Source organism: Centruroides vittatus, unplaced genomic scaffold (genome assembly GCF_030686945.1).
Source record: "Centruroides vittatus isolate TY-2023 unplaced genomic scaffold, ASM3068694v2 contig_3194, whole genome shotgun sequence".
NCBI classification, from domain to species: Eukaryota; Metazoa; Arthropoda; class Arachnida; order Scorpiones; family Buthidae; genus Centruroides; species Centruroides vittatus.
The window spans coordinates 16574-36786 of record NW_027122053.1 but is presented as its reverse complement, the minus strand read 5'-3'; the positions used below and the strand labels follow the sequence as shown (position 1 = coordinate 36786).

Genomic DNA, 20213 nt, shown 5'->3' with positions numbered 1-20213 from the left:
GCTAGAGGGACCACTGGAGGCAGAGTATTGGACGGTGACCGTAGGCGCAATCTTTTTCTTAACTTTTTAAAAACGGGTGTGAACGAACAATGCGTTTAATGATATCCAGATTTGGCGAACAATGTACGGTAAGGACACAAAGTGTGAATTTCGTAAGAAAGTTTTCCTAAGAATATTTCAAAGTCTTTCTCACACAGGGAAAAATTGGTTAGGGAGCGTTGCTGTACATTAACAGAAAAGGAAGTTTTTCCTTTAATTTCGTTTTACAACAATTATAACAAACTTTTGTTGAAAGTAAATTATGAATTCTGGATCCTCACGTAATATTAATTTTGCATTGAATATTGTGTATTAATTATACCATTATTAATTAATTGCAACTGTCGTTTCCTTCCACATAACTATTAAAAATGATTTTTGTCTTGTTTCGCACAAAAGATAATCAAATTTATATTAATTTTCATATTTTTAGTAGTTTTATCTTTTCATTTTATAAATTTACCTGCTCTTTCATTTTTTTTAAATTTTTTTTTTAATTATAAGAGATTTAACATTCCACTATCAGACTACCTAGTCAGGGGCAAATATACGTAGGGACTATTAAGACTTGAGTTCTGGGACCCCAAATGTCAAGGGGACACAAAAATTAAATAATTATCATAAATTTTAATATGTTTTTCTTAACATTTCATAAATATATATATTTCAACTTTGATTTTCATGTTATTAAAAATAAATGTTAATCCCCAATTTAAAACCTCTTAACGAAAATGAGGCCCCATTGAAATTCAATAAGCCTTATTCTCCGAAAAACTTAGATTTGCTTCTGAACTTTGTATAATGTAAATCGGAAAGTATTTACGTTTTAAGGATATGATTAAATATTTCATTTTTAGTTTCTTACTATAAACATTTATAGGTGCGTTTTAAGAACAACACTATTAACCATATGACAAGTGACTTTGTAGCGGCAAAGTGTTACTTGTGCTAGACATGTCTCACTACTCTAGTTTCTTCCATTAACCCTGAAAGTGCACCTGTTGTTTACTGCTACAACGGGAACAATAGTAATGAGTTTACTCGTCTTTCTTTATTGCTTGTTCTAAATTTCTATTGAACATTAATTAATTAATTCTTTAATTGAATACAGATTGCTGACATACGAGAATATCGTAAATGGAGAAAATGAAGATAAAACAAGAATTAGAAACGAAACATTCGGACTTTACAATTGAACGAAACGAAGAAAAATTTGAAGTTGATTTTAAAAATTTCAAAAGAGAATTTAATACAGATGTGAAGTGTTATAAAACAATTAAATCGGAACCTTTAGAGGTGAGTGAAAAATACTTTGATGTAAGATCGCAGTGCTGCTTTAAGACACAACTAAAATGCTAAAATATGAAGTTGGAAATAGAGAAACATATTATTTTAAACAGTATATTTGTATAAATAATGACCTCACGAGCTTATTCGTAAGGCCTTTCCCGATAACTTCTTCATTTTGCAAAGAATTCGCTGAATTTTGGAATCACGTGACAGGTTATAATATACTATAGTATTTTTATTGTAATTACAAACGACTTATTACTACTACTGACTATATGAAACAAGAAAAGTAAAACCGCTCGGTAACGACAATGATTCTATCATAATATATACACTCAAACCTGTTTTTGTGCGGTCTTTTTTGTGCGATTTTTTATTTGTGCGGCCTTTTTTTGTGCGATGTTTTGTTATGCGTTTTTTTTTGTGCAGTGCCTATCCATCGCACATAAACAGGTTTGAGTGTAGATATAGTAGCCCGGGACGCCGCCTAGTGGGGGTTCTTTACAAATTTCCATGAGACACGTTTGATCCACTTAATCTGCTGTGGATTAATATATGGAAATATTAATACACGCTTAATATGTTGTAAGATTACTGTAACATTTATACAGTTTTGCCACGTTGTGGGTCCGACTCGATCAGGGTGTGTATCCGGTGTGAGAGATTTATTGGAAGGTGTGGGAGATACGACAGAAGTGGAGAGGAGAGAAGAAAAAAGTGGAAGGAGAAGGGCTACTTCTGTGGTGTGTAAAAGTGCGTCGTGAAATATAATTTAAATTAGTGTTTTATAAATTTGAAAACTATCGTTTTTTCGTTATTCTCCGTGGTATAAATAATAAATCCCTATCATATGGTAGAAGACACGATGCTAATTAAAAATAATTATTTAGTGTTATAAAATTTAATTTGTTTATTTCTAAATACTATAAAATAGTCAAAATAGTTTAATTTGTTTATTTATTTTCGCTGGTAACATTCGCTAGGGCGCTCCTAGTGGGCGTTTTAGACATAGGCATACCGTTACAACTTACAGACTGCGCAATGGCTTATATATATAGCTGATGATAAATATTAATCAGATGGAACATAAGATGTCTAATGTCTTGATGTTAAATAAATATTATATAGTTTTGTTTATCACGTGAAAGAGCATTTAAAAGCAGAGCAGAATTATTAGTTATTTATCGCATTATCATACGTTATTATATGTTGATTTTAATGCATATTTAAAATGGAATGATATTTTAATATTTCTATTAATGATGTCTCCAAAGTTCAGTGAATTCTTCGCAAAAACAATAAGTTATCAGAAAACACGTCAAAGATGAGTAGTCACGTGACCGAATAGAACCGATAAATGTCACGTGACACTCTTCGTACGTGTACGCCGTTCGATGTGCTGCTCCGCGACGAAAACAAGTTTAAGCAACGGCGACTTCAAACGATGCACACTCGGTAAGCATTCCTACAAGTTTTTATTTATAGCATAAATTATATGGATTATTCCCAAAAATTTATACGTGTTTTGAAAATGTTCGAGTGAATTTAGTCTATAATCGATTAATTTTACGGAAGAATACGTTTCAAACAGCCCTTCTCTTTAAACTACACAAGGACCTGAAAATGGATAACCCTTTTTTTACTGACGGAATTTTGTGATCCCATTGTCTTTAAAATCTTTTATATTGTTGTGTATACATTACAGCTGACTGGCAATTACCCGTTCCTATTGTACGATGTCACGTTTTGCTTCGTTGGTTGTTATATCTTCATAACAAGTAATGCAATCCTCTCAGATTTGACCCTCCGACTTTTTTGCAAATCTTTACATTTTGACACTTCTTGAACCGAAAAAAGACCAAACTGGTTCGTGTATATATGTAGGCCTATATGTATATATTTGTGTGTGTGTGTGTGTGTGTGTGTGTGCATTTATGAATAATATTGTAAAGAAACAGACGATTTTAATCCACAAATTATTTAATTATTCAATTTTTTAGCGAGTAATAAGACGTACAGTACCTATAGAATTTACATATACAGTATTTGTCTTCATAATAGCTTATCTTAAAGTAGGTTTGTTCTTCCACGGCATCTTCTACCATCAACAGCGTAATACGTTTGTAAATTTTCTAAAAATTAATTTTCCGAACTTACATAAGCCACTACTTCCCTCGACAAAAGTATGATATAGTCCTATCGTCCGATGGTACGGTAGGACAATTAAAAATAATTATTTAGTGTTATTAAACAGCCTATAAATACTTTTAAACAGTTTAATTTGTTTATTTATCTTTCCTGATAACCCTCGATGTTAAATGTATCCGCCATTTTTTCAACAAATTTCCCGTGAGTCAATGCGCGACGTTCACCGAGTCATGTGATGGTGTTAACGAGCGCCGCAAGGTTTTCTACTTGGACTTAAAACGTCATACGTGTACTGTTTGCCGTACAAGTTTAACGTTTGTACTTGCGCTTCAACCTCTCGAATATCCCAGGGCGGGGTGAAGATAAAGGAACGAAATTCCGCATGATAGCTTGTATATAATGCGCATTGATGCTATTAAAGTTTAGTTATGAAAGGTTAAGAGGATGGATAGGAATAGGAAGGAAAGCTAATGCGGTTGTTCTCACAGATATAGCCAGTGGAAAAAAAAAGGGAGGGGAGGCAGAGTTCCAACGGGAGATTGGTAGGGTGAAAGGGAAGAAGAAAGGGGAAAGAGGAGAGATCATAAGTGCATGCCCGGGTCCGTTGATAGTGACCAATAAAAAAATACAGGCAGAACAAGTAGTACAGTGTATTGGAAGTAATCGCGTAATAAACCTACGTGGTTTTACAAAGAAACCTGTAGGTAATACAGAGACAAACTGGGATATTACATAGCAAATAATACTAAAAGTAGAAATAAAAATACAAGAACAATGCTGGATGATTACAAGAGGATGGATAGATAGAAGGTAGTCACGTGCACTGGCGTGCGGTGACGTTTGATGATAGGGAAGCTGTGCCGGCCCTAAATACAATCATTGGAAGCGTTATACGATATTTTTGTGTGCAACATCAACCAGCTCAGCCGCATGAGGATGGTGCTCTGTAAAGCGCATGCACGCATGCCTTTAATCTGGATGCTTTACACCATTCAAATACTTTCTTCGTGGAAGGTGCCCCGTGTTCTACAATACGGCGCTTCCATTGAGAATAGGCATATAAGAAATTGTATTCGAGTCTTATTATTGTTTTTCACATGTAGATACATAATGCGGTTATAATGAAATATTAATTTTAATTAATTCAAAGTACGTTAAAATATGAAAATAATCGCATAGTATCTACATATATAATCGAGACGAGTTGATAATAATAATAATAATAATAATAATCAGTGCAGAGCCCAAACAGTTACAAGTTGAAAGTTGAAATTTGGTACACAGTTAGGGTACCAAATTTAAGTACCAAAGTGTTAAGTAACAATGGAAGTGTCAACAATGGAAGTGTTAAGTAACAACGGAGTACAAGAGAAAACGACGTGCAAGATTTACGGGTGCTGGAAAAAAAAAAAAAAGAAAAAAGTAATATGTTAGAGCACATTCGATTTTTAAATTTAAGCAGATTAGTTCGGTTTTTCTCGACCTTTCTTCTTTAGAACATTCAATGAAAACCGAACGATATAATCAGAACACGTCGTGAAAATCGAACAATATTAGAACATTCAATTTTCAAATTCGACCTTTCTTTAGAAATACTTAGTTTGTTGATGAAATTACTCTTTTACTTCTGTGACTATAACGTAATAATCTTAATCTTCGCTATCGTTACTTTTGCCTGAGCAACTCCGGGCCTACCTGCTAGTGTATGTATATTTTAGAAAATACAAGGAAAGCTGCGCTTTTACAGCTTCCATAGACGGCTCGCTACTGGTCACATGTCACATCTCGCAAGGGGTCAGACTTGATGAAGATTTCACTTGTTACCATTTACAATGTTTTGTGACAAATATAATAGAGGAAAGTTTTATAAACTTCCTCTATCCTTAAAATTAAGTCTTTTGCTATTTTATAATAATTAAAAATTTGTAAATTTTTTAAACTGCATCTCTTAACAGATAACCATACATACAATTTTATATATTTATTATCCTTAATAATTAATAAGTGGTTTTCAAAATAAAATTTTATAACAGCCGGGAAAGTAACGCAACTCTATGCTAGATTTTCTATTACGTTGGGATCAGTAACTACAATACTCTTGTTTAGACAAGTTACGCGTTATTCAAAGAAATTTTGTAGTTTGATTGGTAGTAGCTGATATTGCTTCATTTCATGCTTAATTCGACATAATATTTTGAACGTACCTACCTTTGTATCTATAAATTTATATTTCAGGTATGTGTAGTTTGAGATTAATGTATTATATTTGTAAAATCAATGATATTTAAGCTGTATGTGGTTAAAATGTGTTCGTGACATTTAAGTCACGTCAGGCTAAGCAGTAGTAGAACTCGACTCGAGATTTCTCCCATTTTCGATCGAGTCCTTTATAGGTTGACGATGGTCGAGAGAATGATTATTGCAAAATGAGAAACTTGAAGTTATCTCTCATCGAAAAATCCAGAAACGAGTTGCGTAACTTTTCCGGCAAAAAACTTCAAAATTGTATGTGGCATAATCCGTTAGGTAATTGTATTCAAAAACTTAATATATTATTAGTTGTTATAAAATGGAAAAAAGCTTAATTTTTAGATTAAAAGATAAACTGTACTTTTAAAAAATTGTAATTTGTAATAACAAGTAAAACCTTGATAATTTTAAACATTTTTCGAAATTCAGGAAGTCTTAAAAGGTGAAGGTTTCGAAAAGCTGACGGTCAAATTAGATATGATTTTTATGCATTACAAGACCCGAAAGTAACAGAAGTTCAAACTTATTCTAATTGCAAAAAAGAAAAGACAATCTACGAAAAGATATTTATTGTGACGTGGTCACAATGCCTGGCTGCAATTTTTCATTACATTTTTCTTTTATATAATTTAAAATATATGCTCTTCTCTTGAAAATATGAAATTAGTATGGTTTGCCCGTGTACGTTATGCTTTTCCTGTTAGCGATAGAGTCGTGACGTTTACGTATCTAACTTCTTTCAGAGGAAACATTCTGAATTGAAATAACGTGACTTCCGATTTGCATCAGAAATTGTTGTATAGTTAATCGAAGCGTCGTGCCAATAAGTTTTCCACATTTGGTGTCGACTTTCACCTGTTGTTCGAAATTAAGAAAGGACTGTCATACACTGTTAATGACATCATACAGACTAAGGAAAGCGGGAATTTATAACTCTATTTTCAAATTGCAGTCCGATTTTTTAATAAACTGTTATTTACCATATTCTTATAGTATTCAGATTGTTTGAATTCAAAATTTTCCTTTGAAAGGTATTAAATAGATGACAGGCACTACTATTAAAAGAAAGCAGTTAGCAGGCCATATTTTTAAAAAGTATTGAATAAATGTACTTTTATGCTTCAGTTTAATTAATTTTTTCAGTTTGTTTTTCTTATAAAGATCAATCTGTCTAATAATATAAGGTAATCTTTTATTATTTCAGATAAATATTAAAGGAAAACCAATTTCCACAAATAACACAAACGGATCCACTATTTGGAGTCCTTTTGGTTATAAAATCGAAAGAGGTAAGAGCTTTAATACTTTTAATACAATGAAAGTATGTTCTAGTCATAAGGTCATAACAAGATAGGTAATACATAACTTTACATTCATATAAATGGAAATGATAATATTTGAAAAAACGTTGCGAATACTTCGTGTATAGTGAATAATGATTTCAATAGAATTTAATATTATCAATAACATTTAATTCAGTTGAAAGATTTAAAATTGTCAATTCAGTTGATCAGAATCTTACAACTTAGAAAAGTCTAATTTAGATGTTTTAGATTTTAATAAACCAGCAATTATTTATTATGTCATCGTCACAATGCCGGGATGCAAATTTTAAATCATATTTTCAGTGCATTTAATTGAAAATATATGCTCTTTATCTCAAATCAATAATGGCTTGCTTCTGTACATTATACTTTACCTTTGACAATGGACTTGTGCCGTTCATTCATTAACTGTTTTCAGGAGTAAAAATTTTAATTGAAATAACGTGACTTTCGATCTTCACCAAAAGTTCGTATACAGTTAATCGGTGTCTCCTGTCCCTAATCTTTCCAAATGATCTGATCTCGGCTTTCATCTTCCTTCGTTTTCGAGATTAAGAAAAAACTGACACACAGCGAGAATTTATGAGATTTCAATTTTTTCAATATCTGTGATATTCTGATAACAATGGGTTCTCTATTAACGGGTGCTCAGACAGGGATGTTTTGTTACTTCTCATAGGCCATAACTTTTTAAGGTACTAATTTTATGTATCTATAAATAAAACAACTCCGCCATGCAATCTTTAGAGAAAACATGCCAGTCCCAAGCCTGGAAAAAAAAGACAATGTTATAGTGTTATAGTTAAGACAATGAAATTGTTTATGTTGAAACGCCAAACCATCATAATTTGATTTCCTGGTTGTTAATTTTAATCTGAGATGTGGTTTCACATTCAAAAGTCTGTTCCCTTTTCGACTTAATGTCTACAAATGCTGAAAAAGGAACTTTACATAAATATGAAGTTGGAAAAGGCAAGATGTATTTCAGGACTTTCTGTGTTAAAACCGGATACACATGTTGTTGCATTTGTAACTAGAACGATGTTAAAGTACACTCTATGTTTATTTTTCAAGAATCCGTCTGAAGCTACAGTAATTCCAACAATTGGCTCTTCATTCGCATGCGACAAACCTTCTGGCATGGATGTTGTATTAATGTTGAACGGATATCTTATCCATTCAATATTTTTGTTTAAATCAGGAAAATAGTTTTTTAGGCCCACTTGTAAACTCTTTATATGCTGTGTTATGCATTTCAGAGTATCAGCATCAATTTTAGCAGCCGAACTTGTTTATAAACTCATGAAGAGGAAAACGAGTCCACTTCTCCATTATCAACTCTCTTTTGCCATAAATTTAGTTTTGCGATGATAGCATTCACTTTATCTTGAACGTGAAACAATGAAATTTCTTTACCTCGCAACGAGTTGAGGCAATTTAAAACAGAGAATATATCTGCTAAGTATGCCAGTTTACAAAGCCATTTCCAGTCATGTAAACAATTTCTCAGCTCAAATATATCATTAAGAAAAACTTTAAGTTCATGTCTAAGTTCAAATAATCGGTTTAGAATTTTCCCTCGAGATAGTCAACGAACATCGGTACAAAAAAAGAAGCTGGGTATGACTACTTCCCATTTGTTCACATATTTGCAAAAAAATCGTGCATTCAAATGACGGCCTTTAATGTACTTAATGATTTTCACGCTTTCATCCGAACTTTCCGTAGATCAGCGAGCATGTTACGTGTTGCATGCCTCTCTGTGTATGCAACAATGTGTGGATATGACATTTGGGGCAACATTTTGAATTCTTGCAACGAGCCCTTTATTAATTCCGACCATACTTTTTGCTCCATCTGTGCTTATTCCAACACATCTATTCCAATCAATTTTGTTCTCTTGCATAAATTTATTCATAACATTAAAGATATCTTCTCCTGTTGTGTGACCTGATAAAGGCTGACAAAATAAAAAGTCGTCATGAATATCTTGAACCTTTTAGTATCTAACAAATGCCACAAGATTCGCAAAATTCGCAATATCAGTGGACTCATCGACTTGCAATGCATAATAACGACTTTTAGAAATATCAGACAATAACATCTGTTTTACATTATTAGACATATCAATGATTCGTCGATGAACTGTATTATTTGAAAGAGGGAAGGCGGTCAAAAGTTTATTTCGCTCTATCTCCTATCATTACTTCTGCCATTATCTTGGCTGCAGGATTGATTAAAGTTTCGCCGATCGTCTCCGCTGCACTACATTTCGCAATTAAAAGCGATACGCGACACGAAGCTTCTAGGATTTTTGGATTGTCACCTCCTGTCAAACCCCGCATTACTTTTCAAGACCGATTTAAATCTTTAAGTTTGTTTTCAAAAAAATCGATGGGTTTATCTTTGTACTGATTGTGGTTTGTTTCAAAATGGTGCTTTAAATTGGAAGGTTTCATGCTTTCATTTGTTAGATGTTCAAAACAAATGACGCAAAGTGGAATAGGCTCTTTTTCATCTCCAGTCCATGAGAATCCAAATTTAAGATATTGTTTGTCGTACTTGCGAGTTTTCCTTGCGTTTTTCTTAACAGGTTCTTTAAGAATTGATGGTGGTTGGCCATCGTTAATTTCATTATTTTCTGTTTGTTGAATGCTACTATAATCATTGCTTTCTTTCGGTTTAGAAGTTCCAGATTTCAACGAATAATCTTAAATGTTAGGGATAAAAATTAATCCATAATATTAAATGTTAGGGATAAAAATTATATTTTGTAAAAATAATCAAAATCAATGGGACTTACCGTACGTTTCTAAATTCGACGGCTAACTCAACAGTGAATTTTGTGTTGAGTCCCTCTGTTGAACGATCTGACGTCACATTTTGTAGAAAGCAGAAACGCTTTCGTTCAGAATAGTGTTGAAAGGTCGCTTTTCAAGATTGCTGACTAAAGTGCCCCACCGGTGGGCGCGTGGACTCCGTCTCCGCTCATACTGGCGGTGACCAGACCCTAAACACCGGAGTTCAATCGGGGGTTCGCGCCTCACTCGGACGAGCTGGCAGCGGGAGTTTTTTCCGGGTTTTCCTCCTTGCCAATGACGCCTGAATAGGGGCCAGCTTCCCCCCAAGTCCTCCCGGAAGGCATTCCTATCTCCCCTTCTCGCGGTGGCCGTCTCCGATAAGGCCGACTTTGGTCGCATCAGTGACCTCTTACCTGTCTTCTCGGATTGGCTGTCTTCTATAAGGCCGACTCTTCGGTCGCTGAGCGATCGCCCTCCTGTTCTTCCGGAGTACAAGCGAATAGCATACACTCCTCTATCAGCCAAAGGCAAAGGCTGACTAAAGTAATGAGAAGGTGTTGATTGTGACTGTTTTGTTAAATAGTATTTCTGAGAGTAGAGGGGGTTATGAGATGCTTTTTAAATCAAAAACCAAAGATAACGAGGTTATTCCATTTCTATATGCTGCTGCAATTAAAAAATCGAAAAAAGCCAAAATAGAAGGCTATGTGGAAAATATCGTTTCTAGATATAGCGATATTTTTAGGTCTCATTTTCATCTTTCTAGAAGCTCTGTCAAAGTAACTCTCTGCTAAGAATTGTTAGTTATAATAACTATCTACAGAAAATTGCTTTATTCAGCATTTTTAGCTTTTTATTAATACTAAAGCACATAACAAACATTTCCTATTAGAAAAATCGCACAAAAGCTAAAAATATACACGCGCGCACTGTAACAATTCAATGTGTAGATACTGGAGGTTTTTGTGTGACACTGTCGTCTGGGCCATAGGGCGGAGTAATGAACAGAATCACAGCGCCCGGCGAAACCACTAACAAGTAACGAAATTTTTTATTATTTTTCTATGTTTGTAATCGAAAAAAAGTAAACTGCTTATTGCACCAGGCGCAGACAAAGAGCGGTGCAGCGTGAACCCCCACTAAACTCTTCTCGTACCCCTGGAGGTACCAAACGGGAAACGTTGATGCAGTAAAATATGTAATTTGATATTGTCATGTTAATTAATGAAAATATGCTCAGTTTTATTTTATATTTCAAGTTCTTCTTAGAATCCTTTAACACGAAAACTTTTTAAATTCCACTATAGATATAAAGAAAGAAGAAGTAAAGGAGAATTATGATGTAAAACGTGGTGTAAAATCAGAATGTAAAGTTGATTTAAAAAAAATTGAAAATTGAAATTAAAGAATGAAGATTGTAGAGAAGTTGTTCGTCTACCAGATGATAATGAACAGCTAATGGTAAGTAATACAAATTTCAAAATATTTTACAGTGAAATTTTAATATTACCTTAGCTTTCTGAATGATCCAAAACGTAGGTCAATATCACTAATATAAAATTATGCTTTGAATTCACGTATATTCTGTATTAAATGAAAAAGTATATGTTATATTAAAAAATCTAACAACGAGTTGTGTAAATATCCTGGCTGTTAAGAGATTTTATTTAAAAATAACATTTATATTATTACTCATTATCTTATATATAAAATTCTCGTGTCACAATGTTAGTTACCGTACTCCTCCGAAACGGCTTTACCGATTTTTACCAAATTTGATATGCATATTCAGTAGGTCTGAGAATCGGCTACTATCTATTTTTCATACCCCTACACCATCTCCCCCCTTTCAAAAATATATTTATATATAAATTAAGGCTTTTATGTCCAACAGATGGCGCTACCTTCCGACGAACTAAGTTTGCTTTTCTGTCAGGCATTATGCTTTTCTGTGAGAATGGACTGAAGCAGATCATTTTCTATCTATCTATATAAATAATATATAACGTTCGTTTGTTCTTTTCTATGTTGTTTATATTAGTTTTAGTTTACGTTGTTTAGCATCGCGCGTGAGTTCTTTTGTATTTTATTTAAATTTGAAATTGGTTATTCGGAACAGTATTCGAATGTTGTTAGCCTGACGATGGCCATGGAATGGGCCGAAAACGTTTGTTTATGATTAAAGTTAAAGGTTCTCAGCATCAAGGTGTTGTTGTCTTACAGTGTAATAGAGTCTGAGTGAGGTTAGGAGAATAACTATTAATTATTCCTATTTTATTAAAATTATTACTTAATATAAATATTAATATAAATAAAATATAACGTTCGTTTGTTCCTACCGATTCCTTTGAAATTTTGACACAACGTTGCATTCGAATACGCACGTGTTTTTATATAATATACATGTCGAAATTCCCCCCAGTGGGGGGAGATGGACGGGATTAAGGCTTACCGTGAAGAACTCGGCTTCTATTATACTATTTTACATGCGTTTTTTGCGTTTTTAATTGCGTTTTAATAGGTTACGTCAACAGAATATACACTAAAAAGGGATTTTTCGATATTCCCCAGCGGGAAAAGTGACGGGATTAAGGCTTACTGTGAAGAACTCGGCTTTTATTATACTATTTTAGATGCGTTTTTGATTGCGTTTTAATAGGGTACGTCAAAAGAATATACACTAAGAAGGAATTTTTTGAAATTTCCCCCACGGGGGAAGTGTTACACATTTATAATAGATACATTTTGAGCCACAACAACGCGTGGCCGGGTCAGCTAGTAAATAAATAAAATTGTGTAACTCCGTATGTCATAAAAACTCTCTATAATTTTAATTATTATAAAATGAAGAAATGCTTAATTTTAATGGAAGACACGCATTTCACAAAGAATTATAGATGCTAACAACAAATAACATCATCATTAAGTCCAATCCACTCGAGATTGTACACGTTACAATTTTTTATATCTTCACCCCTCGACGTTTTTTTACCAAAATTTAATAGCATTAATGCTCCTTTTACACGACGTACGGTACTAAGTTTCGTTTCTTAATCTTTAATTTATTCTGAAATATTAAATGAAATAGACGCCAAAATACACACTCACACACACACATATTCACGGAATTGTAAGCCGTGTTTTTTCGGATTACATAATTTTAAAATCTGGAAATTTGTAAAAATCGGAAGGTGAAATTTGACAGGATTTTAATACTTTTCCTTCTTATGTATACATGACATTCGAGAAAGTAAAAAGCGAATTTCAACATTAAACTTATATATGTAAATTATAGTGTTTGAAACTTCTCTCAGTTGGTAGCTTGAGTATTTCTGCCTTTTCTGCGCACGAGAAATTGGAGAATAAACAATGAGATCTTATTTCAAACCTATTGACGGGTTGGCCAAGTTCACAATGGATGCGGCCACGTGTTGTAAAGGCAACTTGACATACAGGCAAACATAGATTTATGAAAACCCTGGCAAAATTTATTTTCAGACGCATTGAAACGATAATAATATAAAATACCAGATTTATTTGTTTTTCTAATACTATGAAGACATTAATTAAATAATCACAGATTACAACAAATTAATAAACACTGCAATTTCTATTTTTAACCAGTTGTAAAGTATTGATAACAGTTGATTATAACAAAATAATACAGAGGTTGCAGCCGAAGTTTTCATCGCTAAAACGTAAACGTTGAACGTGGAGCGCCGCCATCTTGTAATCCTAGAAGGTTGATTATGGCGTTTGGAACTTCAAACGTGGCCAGTAGAAGTTCGGCTTAAACGTTTGCTTTTTCTGTGATTTGGGTGAAATTTATGACGTATTTTATTGAAATAATGCTTACTTAAGCATTTGTGAATAGCACTGTAAAGAAACAGACGATTTCAATTCAGAAATTATTTAATTTTTCAATTTTTTTTGCAAGTGATGTAAAGTGCCTTAAAGAAGTAAGTTTCAAAACATAATTAATTTTAATAAAATTTTCTAATATGTGACTTATATGAAATCACAAAGAACGGATTTGTGATTTAAAAGTATGTAATGACTTTCATATTACTTTTCTGACTGTTATATACATCAGAGGGAAAGTATGACGATCGGTCTAAAATCACTTCCCAAGATTTTTAAACTTAGAACACCTTCAAACGTCGAAAAATGCAAAAATCCTGGGTTTTATCTGCATGTATGGATGTTAGTGTGTGGGGTCGCACGATTTTGTTCACGCTGTTAGAAACTTACCTTCTTTTTAATGAAAATTTCTGAAATTTTGCAGAAAAGTTTGATTAATAGGGATATTGAGGCTATCATATTTTGCTGGTTAAAAATCAAGAGGGTGAATAGATAATGGGGGTTGTGTGTGTGAAATCCGCGAATTTAACGCAGTTTTCGGGGGAAAAAAGTTTAACCATCTCGAATAGAAAAACGCTCCTTGTGAGAATTAGATCAGAGGCCCCCTTTGTGATAACAATTAGATGGGAAAGTTGACACATAGGTGTCAAGAATGCACCGTTATTGTCAACATATGACGATCATGTGACTCCTTTTCCACGACAATTCAATAAAAGCTCGAGTTTCCGGAAGCTTAGGGCGATCCAAAGGAAATTATACTTGTCACTTCCAATGTTTCCTCTAATATTTTTGTAGATGAGTGGAACATATACTTCTCTGATCAAAAATATTTTTGTTGAGCAGATTCTGAGCAAAAGTTTTTGTGTGCATATATATATATATATATATATATATATATATATAATGATATAATCTTATTTTTTCCTATAAAAATTAAATAATTAATTATAAAAAAGAAATTAATATTCATTTTATAACATACTTCCATACAAAACATTACCTTTCCTCAATGATTTAATGTATTTAATCGAAATATACGTAGCAATAATCATGTTACAGACAGAGTGAGAAATAAGTAAACAATAGTTTAAATCAGTGTGCATGCTCTCCTGCGCGGCACATAAATTCTCGTGCGCGGCAACAATTTGATCAGTGCACGGACGCGCAGCTTAGAGGGAACATTGGTCACTGTGCACATTCTGTCTCCTGGACCTCCATACGACGGACCCGATTCAACTAAAGGAGAAGACTCCGGTAGAAGACAGATCACCGCTTCGAACTTCCATACAGCTCGCCATATCGTCACATCGATAGGACTACGATTTCTACGAACCATCCGACGCATATCGTTCGTTTCTTCATAGAGGTATTCTTGTCAGAGCATTGTAAACTCTCTCTCTCGCTACGAGAATAGGCTTAGTTAAGAGCTGCCTTTTTATATATACACAGTAATATCTCGAACTTACGCGATAGGTGGGACCGAGCGATAACCGCGTAAGTCGGGTATAATTTTGCATATAAATACACACAAATTATTTTTAATTGGAACCGGAGACTAAAAAAAGCAATAATTTAGAAAAAAAAAACGTTTAATAAAGTCTTAGATAATACATATGTATAACAAATTATATTATTAAAATTGTAAACCGAAGTTATTTTGATGTAGAAGGCTTCATAAAATCTAACAAATTCGTCTGACGGCTCAAAAGTTTATTCCGCAAAATTTTCTCGTAGCATGCTAATAATTTTTTTTTATTTTTTCGTTTTATAGAAGAAATGCGCTCTCCGTTGGAGTCATATTTTCTAAAATTTATAACCCCTTTTCAATTAATCTGAGGCCTTCTGTCAAGTTGTCACAAGAATTTCGAAGATTTTTTCTTTACCTTTTATAATTGTTCTGACCGTCGATTCCGGTAGATCAAACTTCTTTGCCAATTCACAAATTTTCATTTTTGTATCGAAGTCTTTAATAATGTTAACTTTACAATCCAAAGATAAAGTTTTTGTTTTCTTGTTTGATGCAGAAGAATCAGTTTTACTTCGTTTGGATGACATAGTAGACACTCCCAAGTCTCCGTAGATATAACAAACACAGAAATAAATATCACAAAATAAATTGTAGCTATGCGTCGATTCTGCGCGACACGTCCGAACATGTAAGCTGAACAATAGTGTGGGGGGAGTGAGTAATCAAGAGTTGCGTAGCGCTCAAACAAAAGACGAATTGACGAGATTTGAAAATCGCGTAACTCCGGGTTCGCGTAAGTCGAGGTATTACTGTATCTAGTTGTAAATCGCTTTGTAGACCTTGTTAACCTTAGATTTTAATAAATGCTTTGTTTATGTGTTTAACCTGTCTTCTGTCACTCACAAGCACCTGCTGACTTGCTCACCTCCCTTCCCACGCAATAAAAAGACATCCGAAACGATAGCGTGGGCTGTCTTTGCAGACTGTTGCCGAGTAAGCAGTCAGAGGGGTTAACCCCTTGACCCCCGGTTACTCACATGAGTATCTCCAGTAAGGTCGGACTTAATGATGATTTTACTCGTTATTCGCATTTAACTTTTTATAAAAACTCGTCCTTACCATCGAAATTCAGTTATTTGTTTTTCTATAATACTTAAAAATATCATATTTTATTTCAAAAAGTTTTATTACAGACAGCGCCATCAGAATTTTAAAACGTTGCCGGGAAAGTTTAGCAACTCGTTACCGCTTTATATATCATAAGTGATTATTAGTATTTGACATGTATTGTTTGTATATTGTTTAGCCTGTCAACAATGAATTCTTCACTCCGGAACGAAAACTTTAACAGAGATGAAATCGACATTCAAAGTAAGTAACATGTTACTTAGTTCAGACTTTTTAATCTAGTATTATTTAGAAGGCAGCTGATGAACTGCATTCAAGTTTCAACTGTCATACATTTAACTGAAATTAAATATTTGATATTTATAACTACCTACATCGTATTAATATAACTTTTAAGTTAATAAACATCTGTTGGAATGATCAGAATTATTAAATCACATCTCGTAAGATGTGATTTAATAATTTATGTTTACTTTGTTCATGGATCCGCTAAATAATAAAGAGAATGTATTGAAACGAAGTGAACGAGGGCTCTATAACTTATTTAACGACATAGATAAGTAAATATAAGAATATTAGCAACATGTTAAAAAACACGTTGCCAATATTGTTGAAAACGTTGTATAGATCTACAAAAATTTTAAGAATCCACCGATTTTTCCTCTCTACTTGAAATCCATACTCTTTTGCTGTGGTACTTTTTCTTTTACACAAATGATATCTTTTTCTCTTTAAAGCACACGATTTCTTCCACGATTTCTTTCTATGATAACCACTGGAACAAACTACATAAATAAAATAAATAAAAATAGAAAAAAGTAAAACAATTAAATTTTTCATACTCATTTATCGATCCGATAAAGAAACTAAAGCTGAATCAATCAGTTTTTGATTGTAAAACGTTTTATTTTTATTGCAAACAAAAAATGATGCCTTGCTTTTGAATGGAAAACCTCGAGATAGTTCACTAATTATATAACTACAGCAATAATATTTTAATATTAAAGCTATGTTATATTTATTCAACTATTATAGGTAATTTATTATGTTATTTTTTAACGTTTCAGTTGAGGAGGAAGAGCAAATTCAGGAACACGATATTCAGCTCAATTCAGAAAAACAAAAACATTTGAAATATAATATCAAAACTAAGAAATACATTCCTTCGAGAAGAAAATGCAATAAAATTCATGATAAGATTAAAAGGAAATACTTTAGGGTTATGTTTGCATCTCATTCCAAACAAGAACTTACGTGTGATTTATGTAAACAGACTTTTAGAAATAAGAGAATATTACAAACACATCTGTTCTGTCATATTAGAAAAAAACCATTTCGCTGCACAACCTGCAATAAAAAGTTTTTGTGGCAATTTCTATTGCGAAGACACATGAAAGAACACAAAAGTGGAAATGAAAACGAAATTTCTCAGAGGAATTTATGTCTGCAGCCATCTGGAGATCGAGTGAAGTCATCTCCAAGAAATGGTAAGGTTCATGCCTGCAAGATATGTGGAAAAGAATTTAAGTGTGAATTTAAATTGTTACGTCATGAAGCAACGCACAGTAAAGACCTTCCTTTCAAATGCGATATTTGTAATAAGGGTTTTAAATGGAAAAGCCAATTAAATATCATAAAAAAACTCATAGTGAAGAACATCCTTTCAAATGCGATATTTGTAATAAGGGTTTTAAATGGAGAAGCGACATTAAAATATCATGAAAAAACTCATAGTGACGAACGTCCTTTCAAATGCGATATTTGTAATAAGGGTTTTAACTTGAGAGGCCAATTAAAAAGTCATCAAAAAACTCATATTGAAGAACGTCCTTTCAAATGCGATATTTGTAATAAGGGTTTTAAATGGAGATACCAATTAAAAAGTCATCAAAAAACTCATAGTGAAGAACAACCTTTCAAATGCGATATTTGTAATAAGGGTTTTAAATGGAGAGGCCAATTAAAAAGTCATCAAAAAACTCATAGTGAAGAACGACCTTTCAAATGCGATATTTGTAATAAGGGTTTTAAATGGAGATACCAATTAAAAAGTCATCAAAAAACTCATAGTGAAGAACAACCTTTCAAATGCGATATTTGTAATAAGGGTTTTAAATGGAGAGGCCAATTAAAAAGTCATCAAAAAACTCATAGTGAAGAACGTCCTTTCAAATGCGATATTTGTAATAAGGGTTTTAAATGGAGATACCAATTAAAAAGTCATCAAAAAACTCATAGTGAAGAACAACCTTTCAAATGCGATATTTGTAATAAGAGTTTTAAATTGAAGAGGCCAATTAAAAAGTCATCAAAAAACTCATAGTGAAGAACGGCCTTTCAAATGCGATATTTGTAATAAGAGTTTTAAATTGAGAGGCCAATTAAAAAGTCATCACAAAACTCATAGTGAAGAACGGCCTTTCAAGTGCGATATTTGTAATAAGAGTTTTAAATGGAGACGCCAATTAAAAAGTCATCAAAAAACTCATAGTGAAGAACGTCCTTTCAAGTGCGATATTTGTAATAAGAGTTTTAAATGAGATGCAATTAAAAAGTCATCAAAAAACTCATAGTGAAGAACGTCCTTTCAATGCGATATTTGTAATAAGAGTTTTAAATGAAGAGCAATTAAAAACTCATCAAAAAACTCATAGTGAAGAACGTCCTTTTAAATGCGATATTTGTAATAAGGGTTTTAAATGGAAAGGTCTACTAAAAGCATCAAAAAACTCATAGTGAAGAACGTCCTTTCAAATGCGATATTTGTAATAAGGGTTTTAAATTGAAAGGCCAATTAAAAAGTCATCAAAAAACTCATAGTGAAGAACGCCTTTCAAATGCGATATTTGTAATGAAAGTTTTAAATGTAAGGAGCAACTAAAAACCCATCACAAAACTCATAGTGATGACCGTAACTATTCTTGTCAGGTATGTAACAAATGTTTTAAAACAAAACATTCTTTGGCAACTCATAAAATAGTTTGATAATCGAACCGTGACGACGTTAACCATACTTGTCAGGTATGTAACGAAATATTTAAAACAAAACGCGCTTTAAGAAAGCACAAAGTAATTCATAGCGATAGAAGAAGTATGTTTGTGACATTTGTAACAAATGTTATACCTATAAAACTGCCTTAACCAGACATTGTATTATTAAACATCAAAATATACAATATTTGTAACAAGCCATTTAAGACTAAAAACACACCAGAAGAACATTCGAAAGTTTACATCTAAAAGTGTAATATGTGTAATAAATAATTTAAAGAAGTGTAATAGACATAGACAATGAAGACAATCATTGTTACGTTTGTGAAGTGCGTTACAAAGGTTTTTATATTATACACTTTTTAAGCCATCAACTTGTTTCCAGAATCATTAGTATTTTAGAGGTCATTGTAATAGCAAATGTAAAACAAAAACTAAACTAAAATTACGTTTAAAATTTTTTTGTTTAGAAATACACCCCAATTTTATTATCAATGTAATATATGTGAACAGAATTTTATGTCTGGGGAGGTTTTAAAGAAGCATATGACTATTTTTGATAATCGGATTCATTTCTGTTGTGACATTTGTAAAAAAAAAAGAAATTTAAAACAAAATCGAGTTCCAAACTCATCAAGAGTGTTCATTCCACAGGAAATAAACATTAATGCAAAATATGCAAGAAGGGATTTACAAAACAGATTGGATTAATTAGGCACATGAAGACAAATCCCAATTTACGCGTTAAAAAACATATTGGAAATTCTCCTGTCAAGCATGACAGAATATTTTTTATGAGAAAATAAAGATCGAAGAATTGAGAGGAGCTTCAAGTCGTTGACTTTGTGATGCTGTTCCTCATCCTTAGACAAAGCTATTCTTACTCTATGTTGCTTAAGTCAGAGTTCAATG

The 20213-nt window shown here is 32.8% G+C and overlaps 1 protein-coding gene across 1 annotated transcript; it reads left to right on the top strand.

The window, feature by feature from the left end:
- The first annotated feature begins 977 nt into the window (after positions 1-977).
- On the top strand, positions 978-19046 carry LOC136973537 (oocyte zinc finger protein XlCOF6-like). Its single transcript, XM_067268265.1, has 7 exons — positions 978-1067; positions 1151-1335; positions 6932-7016; positions 11161-11220; positions 17378-18577; positions 18687-18819; positions 18866-19046. The coding sequence occupies exons 2-7, from the start codon at positions 1177-1179 to the stop codon at positions 19044-19046; spliced, it is 1818 nt and encodes a 605-aa protein (XP_067124366.1). The 5' UTR covers positions 978-1067; positions 1151-1176.
- Positions 19047-20213: the final 1167 nt, after the last annotated feature.